This window comes from Gallinula chloropus, assembly GCF_964237585.1.
Source record: "Gallinula chloropus genome assembly, chromosome: 12".
Classification (NCBI taxonomy): Eukaryota; Metazoa; Chordata; class Aves; order Gruiformes; family Rallidae; genus Gallinula; species Gallinula chloropus.
Window position 1 is genome coordinate 10,744,703 of NC_140097.1, and position 12,494 is coordinate 10,757,196.

General features: G+C 37.2%; 1 protein-coding gene across 1 annotated transcript in view; it reads left to right on the plus strand.

The window, feature by feature from the left end:
- Positions 1–12,190, plus strand: part of CACNA2D3 (calcium voltage-gated channel auxiliary subunit alpha2delta 3) — a gene marked incomplete at both ends in the record, with an annotated part of 428,879 nt that extends 416,689 nt beyond the window's left edge. The window contains 3 exons of the mRNA XM_084269585.1: positions 10,311–10,423; positions 11,242–11,324; positions 12,101–12,190. Coding sequence (XP_084125711.1) covers positions 10,311–10,423; positions 11,242–11,324; positions 12,101–12,190 — 286 coding nt within the window. The remainder of the gene's footprint in view (positions 1–10,310; positions 10,424–11,241; positions 11,325–12,100) is intronic.
- Positions 12,191–12,494: the final 304 nt, after the last annotated feature.

Here is a 12,494-nt window from a genome sequence, read left to right on the forward strand (position 1 = left end):
AGCCAAACCCCCAAAATTCCAGATACCCTGTTCTTTCCTCATAAAAAATATCATATTATGCAATTTAAACTGCTATAATTGTTATTAAAGGTCTTGATGCTTAGTTTAAAATTCTATATTGTGTCTTACCCACACATCTCCAATTGTATGCTGAGTAACTTCCTTTTCACTCCAAAGGCAACAGTGATTATAATGTTTGTCATGCAGGTGCAATTTAAAGTCACTGTATAGGTTATTTAACTCTACCCTTTGATAATGTGCATTTTGAATGAGCAGTTCAGAAAACACACTAAATTACTATTTTCATTTATGGAAATAGGTATATGAAATAATAGAGTAAGAAATCTATAAGTTACTGGGCAGGTCTGTGCCTGCCAGTTAGTTTAACAATCCTTTGGGCAGTTTTCAAAGGTTTTGGGTGTTTGTTTTGTTGTTTGCTTTTTTTATTGTTGTTGTTTTTCAAAAGATAAAGATTTTCAATATTACTCTTTTGTTTCTAACCTTTTTTTAGTGTTCTTGTGTTCAGGAGTATTTTAGCTGCTTAAACACAGAATGCCACCTTACAGTGAAAATAGGTTTTTATTGTTATCCTCGGTTTCTATGTCACAGTCTTTCCCAAAAAACCAAAACATCCGAGTTTATCTAGTTGAAAAAACTGAAAATCTGTATTCAGATTCTCTTTCTCGATATGCTTGGCATTGTTCTTGCCATTTAAAAAGCTTAAAATCATTAAAAAATATGAAATCATCACTGCTGATCAAAGGAGAAAAAGGATATTTAATTAAAAAAAAATATCCTGGCCCCAGCAATATTTTTCAAAGGCCATTTTTAATGGCAAGGAATATGTATTAAACAAGAGGGGGACTCAATAGAAGGAATAGAAATGTGTGGAAAGGTGTCTTTCCTTGCGGATGTGTGCTACTTTGTCCTTAGGAGACTTCATAGCACTGACCATGTGTCCATCTGTAAATTCTGTAAAATCTTTGAGATCCATGGGCCAGCTTCCTGGCAATTCAGTGTATTACCGGTGTGATTAGTTTCACTGTAGTTTTTTCCTGACAAGTAGGATGAGATGTGCTCTTTCTTAACTCCCCCTTCCCTACTTATGTCTTCCAAATCAGCCCGGAGCTGAATTGCCTGAGAAATGTATACATAAAGCTTCCGCATGGGAAGGAGGTGATCTCCACCCATTCACTGGTCATATTTAAGCTCAGTAGTGCTGTAAAATGTAAATATTACCACTATCTAAAAGTTAATTTTATGTTTTAAACAAGCAGGTATAAATACTAACCAAATGATAGATAGTAGCTGACAAAATGAAAGGATGTTTTGTAATGACAAGAGCTTTAAAAAGTTGTACGAATGCCATAAAATGTTGAGCTGACTGGTAATATAAATATATAAATTGAAGATGTCTTGGATAGGAAAATTTATTAAAATTGGAATTTGTTGAAGTGAATTTTGAGAGCCAGGCACTCTTGAGAAGAATTGCTGTTACAGATTGATGAAAAACAATGCAAATATGACTTGGGCATCTGCATATTTAGCACTTCTCTTTATAAAAGATTTGAGAGCTTAATAGATATTTAATAGTCTTTAATTTGGGAAAATGACACGAATCTTAAGTTTTTAGTGCCATGCAGGGAACATTTATATATTACATATATTAAAGAGTTTTAACTAGATATAGAAAAGATGACTTAATTCTTTCAGATTCAGACTTGTTGCTAAAGTTTATATTTACAGAAATAAATTAACAACGTCCTTGCACAGCATACTGAGGAAAAACTTCTGATATTTTAAAAACAGTATCTGAGATATCTCTCATTACAAACCAGAGCTATTGAAGTAGGGCTAAAAAACCTCTGCTAAAAACATGTTGGCTCACATGGTATAGGAAAATTGCATTTTCCAGCCTACATAACTTCTCTGACATCCCCATCATCATCCTGCTAAGCAGGTGCCACTGTCTAAAAGCAGTCTACCACTCTGTTTATGGAGACCCACTTATGCTGCACTCAGATTTCTTTGGGGGTATGAACCTTGACTCCTATTTAAAGTTTGTAGGACTTCTGATCTTGGTTTCTTTGCAAAAATTTTACAGTCCATTTTAAACCTAGTGATCTGAAACTGCCCGTTACCTTACGCCTTCGTAAGGGTGGGCAGCTAAAATAGCTTAGGGTCATTGACAAATACCTCATTACACAAAGCACTTTTTTCATCCTGAATTCTGTACAGTCAGAGGTTTTGGATATTTGTAACATTTCTAATATGCAGTTGGTAATGTACTCGTACATGAGCATCAGTTATTTGAGAAAGTCCATTTTAAACCTAGTGATCTGCCCTGATTGATAATGCAAGAGGAATGGCACTTAGGGAGGTTTCTGGCTGAAATAAAGTGGTTTCAAACCATGCCACAGCTTTCCAGGGTTGCAAGCCTACAGCAGACACAGGAATGGTGAGGATAATATTGTTCATTTAAATCCTTGATTCTAAACTTTGCCTTGCATAGGTATGTTTACGCTGACACCAGATTGTGCTGAAGTCAGTCAGGCTGTACGTGGTAGCAGTGTTTTGCTAGCATGGGGTCAGCTTGCAGGCCCAGGATGGAGTTTATCTTTTTCTTTTTGTCTGAGAGAACCACTAGCTGCTTTTTTCCGTAGATTTTAACTGCTCCAATTCTCAAAAATGTTGTTATTGGCATATATGTTATTTTTATAAATTGCATTAAAGATATTCCATTCTCTATCGTAATTTATTTCAAAAAACCCAAGTAGCCCAATTTGACATGATATAAACATTTCATTCATTCATTTAAAAAATGTGATAAGTGAGAGAAATGTGGGTTGGAACTGCAGCCAGCAGCCTGGAAAGCGCATGATAGGAGTTGGGAAACAGCACAGCGGATATCTGCACTTCAGTTGAATGCTTAAAGTTTGTTCCAAACCATTAGGGTTGAACGTTTGCAACCAACAGCTATGTGAGTAACACATATTTGAGTGCAGCATGCACGATATTTTCCATTTACTGTACCCTGGTGCTTGTAATGTTTTTTCTTTCTCTAAAAAATAGGAAAGATCGAATTTGACAGGTTTGAAATGTAATCCCAAAGTAATGACTAATCTCAATCCAAAATCCTCAAACTTCATTAATGCAGGTTCCCGCTCAAAAAATATGCTGAAAGGCCTGCAGGGAAGTGGCTGAATTCACAGAAATGCTCGAGCATCACAGTGCCCAGTGGGGCTATCCAAGCTGAGTACCGTGGAAATTCAAACTACTTTTTCCACATCTTTGTGAATGTCTTTAGGTTGCCAATTTGAAAATCTTGCCCTCAGTTTATTTCCACTCAAACTATTCACAGTAAAATTCTTTCATGCTTTTTAGGGTTCATCTGCACAGGCAAAACAACTGGTAACTAAGAGATCTTTCTATTGCATCCTAAAAATGTTTGATACGATTATATACGTGCAGGAGTGACTTATGCTAACACAAAAATTACATGATAATCTAGTCATAATTTGGATGTAATTCCCCCATTCATCACACTAAATTCAAACAATTGTATTAAAATGTTTCTATGGTCTTTAGAGAAACAAATTAAAACTACATTTTTAGGGACTTTTTCCCCCTCTTGAACCAGGCTGATAAAGCTCCTGAACGTGAAATTAAAAATCAACCTGAACAGCCATTTAAATATTTATAGGATTAAGATCTCTCCTAAGTCATGACTTTATCATGACCACATACTCTACTGCATAGCATCTCTTGTCATAAGCACAGATATATAGCAGCATATTTAGTAAAATTAAAAAATATATAGTTTGTAAAATGCAACATACAGATCACTAATTGTTACTTGTGGTTTAATACAAAGCACGATGGTGCAGTATTTCTGAGAAAACAAGAATTAATTGAGTTTTAACTAGAAACACATGATTGTGTTTAAGTTGAATTGCTTTCAGTGTTGGTGCTGTGCTCAAATCATCCTTAAATTGCAAATAAATATCTTCCGTTCTCTATGATAATGGGAAGACATTTTCTCTAGCTTTTTTGGTTCCTTAAGTGTAGCCTTATACTGTAAGTACATTTGGAGTTCTGTGCTGCTTGTCATTAATTTTGTTCCCTCAAACACTTTGCAAGCTTTATGTCTGTCTGAAGAAAGAAGGGGAAATAGATCTGAAAATCTGAGATTTCTGAGATTTCTGAATTTCTTAGGGGCTTTATTTCCATTCTTTGTTGCTTCAACAAGTCATGGAGCTGTGTCACTGGCCAGCAGCTACTAACAGCATATGCTTGTAGGCCAGGAAAAGGAATAAAGTTCAGTGCAAGTGACCAATATTTGGGATCCCTGGTCTCAGTGGTCTAATATGACTGTGTACTCTCTACGGGTCTCTGGCCCATACAAAATCTGCTGCATTCAACACGTTTTGTTGCAGTTGGGTTTGTGTGGGGCTATGTAAGAGCCTGCTTATTGGTAGGGAAACCTCAGGTCTGTGTTCAGTTTATATCCTGTCCAAAACTGTCCTGTGAACAGGAAAATGGATTCTTTCTCCTGCATGGAAATACAGAGACTAAGCTGTTTAACAGTAATATTGATTTCCTTTAATAGCAGATGTTACAGTCAAACAGTAGAGAGTAAACGACTTAAAGGTTAAGTTTGCTTAGCAGGACAAGACACATCTCTTGCATGTTTGAAATGGAAATACGGTAGCTTTGCCTGTTATGGATCCAGCTGTGTTAGGAGAGGAAAGTTGAAGCCCACAGTACTTCAGGGCCAAGATGTTAAGCCTTCCACATAAAAATTCTGCACCTTATGATTCCGGTAGTTGTACTGAAGCAATGACCTACATTAAGCAAGGAAATGAGCCACTTACAGAATGGTGGGATCTTCAAGTTTGCCAGTGAACTGGTCTTCTTACTTGGGGAAATATAGCAGCCTCATGACTACAGCAGCCAGGAAGAAAAGAGAGTCTAGCTGTGCTTGTTGCTGCTGTGCCTGTTCTCACCAATGTGGGAGGTGGTCCAAAATCCCTAAGGGGACAAATAACAGACAACAAAGGCACTGCTGCAGCAACTAATAACCTTTTTCCCTCTGTCCCTTTCCCACAGGACACTGACACTGCTTGTCCTATTATCCTTGCCCTTTCCCCCTCTTTTGGAACATCTCCCCCTTCCCAGGGTGGCTTGTCCTTCTCCCAGTTGCCTTACTGATACTTTGTCACCTCTGAGGTTCAGAGGAAGCAGCATCTGGTGTGGAAAGATGGCAGTGCAGCAAGGGTAGTGACAGCTCAGTCCTTACTCCTCTGATATACCTGAGGATATCTTCTAATTTTTTCTCCTTATAGGAAAAGTCATTCTTATAAGAAAAAGAGCTAACATTTTTGAAATTAAGTGGTCGTTTCGTCTTTTTAAAACAGTTTGTGGAAGAAATTACTCTAGCAATATAATATGTAATATTACTGTGTGAGAACTTTTAGATACATAAGCAGATGGAAGTGATTCAAATTGGAAAAAACCCCACAAAAAAGAGGTTTGAATGTAGTGTGCTGGCTTCTTTAGAACAGGTGGTGTAGTCTGGACCTAGCTTTAGTCACCACACTTCACCCGGCTCAGATGCATTTCTCTGCAGGATCAGCGTTCAGCCATTAAAGAGGGAGAGAGAGAGAAAGAACCTCCTGCAGAGGATGCTTCAGATCACCAAAGCCGAGCTTTGCTCTGAATTATCCTTGAGTTGTCTGTGTCTGTGCAGGTACTGAGTTCAGAGAGGGAGAGAATTACCCTTCTCACGTAGGAGCCTGAGTTACATGTGTAAAGGCAGCTGGTGTGACTGCCCTACAAGATTTGTATTACAGACCTATTTCCTAATTCTTTCCTAATTCTAGGCTATCTTCAGAAATTAGAAAGAACTGGTTCTCTGTGGGAAGAGTCATGTAACCACCATATATTTCTTATCATGCCTTCACAAGCGTGTCTTCATCAAATAGAATTACAAATCCAGCAGTATGTGAATTCTAAGTCTTTTCCTCTTTCATTGCTAACAGGAATGAAAGGAAATGAGGAACAGGCTAATAAATAGTTGCATTTTTAGCAAATAATTACTATTCTGAAGTAAAACATGAAGCAGTTTTGGGGGGGGGTGTTGTTGTTTTTTCTTAAAAAAAAACTAATTACATTTGTGCAGATATATTTTTATGAGCCAATGCAAAAACAAGTTAGAAACAGATAAAGCGTGTGCAACATGAAAAAAGTGTTGTGCAATGCTCTGACTCAAAATACAGACTTTCTTGCAGACTTACTGTCTGTTCTTATTTTTTCTTCACTAACAAAATAGTTTGGCATGCCTAGATTTCCTCCTCCTCTCTCTAACCCTTTCAAGTATTAAATTTCTTTCTTCCTCACCTTCCCTGCAAAGGGAAGAAGCAGTTTGTGTTCAGGTCTCTTTTAAGCCTCTGAACATGCACATCAAATAAACCAAACTAGTTCCTCAGTAGATGAAAGATGGAGGAGAAATTATTAATAAGGTTCTTATTGACTCAGGATGGCTTCAGCATAACAGGAACCCCAACAGTTTATTCCATTTTATGTGTGGAGACATATGCAAAGCTTTTAATGTGCTGACCCTATGAAATGGTGGCAATGATAGTGGTGTAAAGGAGAAAAGGTTCAAAAGGTTTACATTACATAATGCAAAAAAAAGCATTACCCTTTAAATGAGAAACATTTTCCATAAATAATAAACACAGGCTATTAAACACGGACTTTCTTTTGATTGTTAAACCAGCAATAGGGCTCAATAAAACCCCTTACTCTGTCTCTGAGATTTGGCTCCCATATTGCTGGTGACACAAATGACAGCCTAAGCCAGCAGGTGCTCAGAAATGCTTTTTGTGATAGAAACTTTAGAGTCTCACAGTGCAGCTCGCTTAAAAGACACAACTGTTTTCGTTACTGTGTCAGCAACTTTCTTTATTTCCCTCCACAGCCATGGAAGCTGTTTTCCTACAGGTTTTCCTCCCTTGCAGCTGAATCTTGGTGTACTCAATGAAACGTTTTGGTGCAATATTTCAGTACTTAAAGACTTTGTTCTGGCTGTGTTTATGCACCTTTTGTTTTCTGCAAGTGTTTGGTTGCTGGGACTTAGTGGCATGAACACTCACTCAAAATGAATTTCAAAGTTGCATGTGCATGTCACCATGGAAACTGAAGGTTAAACTCAAAGCGATGACCTGCTGCTGGGACGATTGTGGGCTTTATCCAGCCTGGGCATGGAGGCAGTACCGTGTGAATTACAGAATAGTCACAGAGCAACTGCAGTGGTTGTGACTGGCAGAAACTTCTTTGCCATTGATCTAGTGAGAGTAAGAATACTTCATGACTGTGAAAAGATCTTAAATTACAGCAGCTGAAAGTATGATAATTTGCTTGTGCACATTAACAGAAAAAAAAGCTAAATTGGACGTACTTTATTTTGTCCTTAATTACTTGCTCAACTCACCCTCTGTCTTCAATTATCTGTCTTCAGTTACTGTTATCCTTTACCTGTTACCTCACAGTCAGTAACTTGTGAGGTCATGCACTTGCTTTTGAAATTTCAAGATTATGTTTGAGAATTGTGAAAGGGAAAGTACTCGTTTACTGCTTGTGGAAGATTTTTTCTTTTTAACTTATCTTTTGTATGGTGGATGAGAAGCTAGTCTTTGCAAGATATTAGTTAAGGTATAATTATGTACAATGGAAAAAAAATGCCACAGTGAGCCAACAGTTTCTCTTTTTCTGGCTGTTTAGCTGAAAATGCCATGTTCTGTGGCAGTCAATATAAGGGTAGACACTTCTCCAGCAACTAAAATAGATAAAAAGATTACCAAACAGTAATAATCTAACAGGTTTATAAACTGACCCAGTGTACTTAGATGATATGTATCATAAAAATCCTAGAGTAGAAAAGTTTTTTTGACTTTAATATATTCCCTTTGCAGTTCCTTAAATTTGTCATTTCCATCAATGTGTGCATATAGTGCATCCCCCAAAATACCAGAACTAGCAAAATTGTCTGTATCACTTAATTCCTGCAGACCTTTGTAGGTTTGGACTATTTTGTCAGAGAAGCCCTATAGTAATTTACTCAGCATTATAATTCTGTAGTGGAAACTTTCTCCTGGGTTAAACATTCATTTCTCCTTCCAGCTTGGTGAAGTAATAGGACAAGTTCCCAAATTTTTTTTTTTTTTTTTTTTTTTTTACATAGACTCCTCCCCATTTCCTTGGGGAAGCTTTAGCCTATACTGTACAGCCCTTATGCCATCCCAGAGAAGCGGGAATGGCATAAAATTTCATGAAATGGCATCTTTAAGCCTGGCTATAGGGTATGTTCTTTCTCATGGGCTTCAGTATTCACCTGGGGGTCACAAAAAGGGGCCATCACAAAAGGACATGGTGTCAGGCACAGGTAGGTACAAACAAAGAGTGATTACTCCCTTCTCATCAAAAAGAGAAATTAATCATTTAGTGTCCAATTAATGGTTACAACACATTATGCCATTGAGGTCCTTTTGTAAGATAGTTTAAGGTAATATACATACATGTGTTTCAGACTGCACAAAATCCAAATTGTGCCAATTTCTGGGAATAAAATTAATATTTTTTCCCCCGTTCTTTACAATTTAATTTATTCATAACTGTTTTGAGAAATTAATGCAGTACACTTTTGCTGTTATTGTCTGTTAAAGATTTTCCCTCTTTTCCTTTTATTGGCCCCATTTCTCCCACACACAAATCCACAAAGCCACAGATGCTCTATTACAATGATGTCAGTCTTGCTACATGCTCCAGCTGTTTGGTAGGTACATTTATAAAGTTCAGCCTTTTACATTATGCCATAAATGTATATTTCATGTATAAACATAAAGCTAACATATTGCAGATCACTCTAAGTGTAATTTTAATGGAGGTTCAGTAAGTTTAAAAAATACTGAAAAGTGTTTAATCTTTCCGTTGGCAACATTTTTATAGTAAGTTTTCCAAACTTTTTTTTTTCCTGAAGCTGGGTTTGAATATTCCCTGCCCCCTCCACTATTTCATCTTCTGTGATCTTTGGAAAAAGCAGGGGGTTATTTTAGTAAGACAATATGTATTTTAAATAAAGATGTCTGAGGAAAAATATGTCTCTCTCCACATCTTCTTGGTGCTCAAACCCTCACTTAATGTTCTCTACATTTACCAGCATACCACACAGCAAAGCACCTAATTCCTGGAATTGCCAGGTTTCAATGACATTCGACACGGCAGATATTCTGTTGATAAGATACATAAATTTGGATGGATTGTTTTTAAAAATTTATCAATAATCAGGTCTGAGCCTTAAAGCCTTTCTTTGTATTATGTCCTGAATTTCAAAGAGAAAGCTAAGCAGTGCCTGTCTGGCTCTGCCTTCTCCCCATTTTCTCTTTGGTATGTGCTTAAGGGTTCAGCTCATTGTAACTACGTGGATCACTGAATAGCGCCCGCAGGATCCTACCCTGGTCTCCTCTGGGTGCTTTCCTTCTTACAAGCAACATCTTTATTTCTCACTCTCCTTTTGAACTGCCTACTTTGTCTTCATTTCAATGTGGTGCAGAGTTATCACCATATTTGCACCATATAGTTGTCATTATTCTAAAATAAATCTCCTCACTTAGGGAAGATTTTGAGGCTTAATCTCTGTTTTGTTGGCTCAGTAATAAAATGACTCTCAAGAGAACAGATGAAAGCAAGATCTTTCTCAGTAGTTCATGTTGCTTCAAGCAAGACCCAGAGTGAATAAAGGCCTTAATGTGATTGTAGAGGCTAAAGTTTGGGACCGTGAGTTATCGCTGTGTGGCTGCCGAAGAACCTTCATTATTTTTGTGGATTGATTTCATGTGTAAAAATTCTGGGTCATAAATTCACAGCCAGGTGTTCATCACAGAACAGGGATTCCCTATCGAAACCTCAAGAAGAAAAAATCTGACAAACTCCTTGGTAATTCACTTGTGTCCCAGTCTCAGCATTAATGTATCAGCAGGATAAGCATATCCATTTTGTGTACCTCTCACAGTGTGGACCTGTGTACCACTGTGTACCTCTCAGCATCAAGTACACCTCAAAATTGATTACCACATGGGGTGAACATGGGCCCTCTACTTGTACAAGGTGTGCAGATATAGTATGACTTATTGTCAATGATATTTGATACTATAGATACAAGTGCTGTTGACAAGTTAAAAACCAAACAAAATCTGTTGCTCACAAATACAGATAATTTCACTTTTATTTGATTTCTTTTTAATTTGCAGGTCTTTTGTTATCCAGCAAATCCCAAGCAGCAATCTCTTCATGGTGGTAGTAGATAATGAATGCTTCTGTGATTCTATCCCACCAATTACCATGGCACCTATAGAAATAAGATATATCCTTTTTATTTACAAAGCTGTCAGAAAGATTCAAGATGCGAACATTGAAAAATTTCTTATGTCAAACTTGCATTACATGACAAGAATGCATCACTACCCATATAAAGTGCTGGGGCTGCTTGAAATTAAGCCAGCTGAGAATGCTTTGCTTATATCCAAGGAGAATTCACGTTTGTTTTTTTTTTGAACAGCCAATACAGTTTAAGCAGCCACACTTATGTGCATTTTTAAGTATCATAAAGTCATGGTCATCTTCAGATAGCTGGTCATCTTTAGGTCTTTCAAATCAAGTCCCACGTCTGTAATTTTCTTATAAGAATGAAGTTCCTGATATTGGAACTCATAAAACTCCTTACAAGATAGATATCTATTTTAGGGTTGGACTGGTGTATTGAAAAGGTTTCAGAATCCTGATTTCCAAAAATATAAAAATGTAGCAAAGTAAATACATCACTTGATTTTCAGTTGCCCCACTTTTTATTTTGTGCCATTCAGGTTGTTTTTTTTTTCTCATATAAAATGGGATTTATCAAAAATAGCCTGTAGTGTGCTTTTATGGCAGACTTATAGAGAGACAGGTTAGCAGTAGAAGTGCAAATGATACTGTCCAAACTATGGGTGAGTGAGGAGAAAGCAGTAGAATTACCTTCTTTTTCTTGTGTTGACCACCCATAGAGAATCAGGTTTCTGAGGGAGAAGAAGGAAGGAACGGAAGGATTTTCATTATTTATACCATATTAATTTCAAAATACTCACATAAACCCAGGACATTAAAATGCAGTACTCAAAAGATCTCTTCTTAACTACCTTGTACATAATGAATCCCTTAAATGTGAACGTCTAAAATCTCAGAAGATAAGAAGACGCCCAGAGTCTTGTCATGGATTTCACCCTGAAGTAAGTTTCTACCTACTTTTCCTTTCTTTTCATCTGCTAAGATGAAAAACCGAGAAATATTCTGCACACTGAGAACACAGTCGTAGGGGGAGTGACACTCAAGTGCTGCAAATATTTTTAGTACTTGTGTAGACAATGTCTTGTCTTGCTGCTTTTGTAGACTGTTTTGTATCATACAAGAGAGCATGCTAGGATGTGAGCACAGCCTGGCAGCCAGGAATATCTGAGAGCTTACTCTGGCTCAAGCATTGACCACAAGATTCCTCATTAGAGATGGTTGGGAGCTTTGTGCTGTTAATGTTTTTTCAGTAACTAGCTTCAGTATCTCAGCTGCATGCTGTAGTCATTATGCTTACGCAAGTACTGTTTGGGAGGGATCACTGCACATGCTTACTGCTCTCTGTTCTGCATAGCACTTATTTGTAGAGTACCAAGGAGATCTGATAGACACTGAGATTACAGTGGGATGTATAGCACATGATCAGAGACATCCATTTTATTCTGGATGGTGTAATAGCATGTAGAATGAGAGACATAATATGACATGGAGACGATGGTGTAATGCTTATTGATCATGCTCACTTTCAGTCTACAGTCTAAACTTGTTCAAAAGAAAATGTGTACCTGTGTTACTTCCTGAGTGTATTTAGTTAATGGATTCTGTTGTTTGCATGGATCCCCTTCTGCTTTATGTAGTTTGGTAAATAATGATGGAGTGTAATGGCTTGTTTTTATTTTCCTTTTTGTTTGTTTTGTTTTGTTTTTTCCCCACTCAGGAAAATGCGCGAGAATGTGGTGGCGTCTCAGGCCTTAGTGCTAAACCTCCTCTTCTTCTTCCTCTGCTATTGACGGTTTTCTCAAGGTGACATTGACTGATGTGTTCAATTGGCATGCTAATTCATGGATAAACTGTGAACTGGGAAATGGTGCAACATAAAGGACATGAAATATAGTCAGAGCATCAGCATTTCATGATTTTAAACTGTCGGTGATATAAATTCTTAAAGATATGTTGAAAAAAGATTTATCTTTTTACTTTGCAAGTCATGCAGATGTGAATATGGCATATGATAGTCATGATTCATCAAAAAAGGACTTGGTAGATAGAGGTGACCATTGCTTTGTCCCATTGAAAACAATTTAAACTGTGTACTTTTTCAATAAAGTATA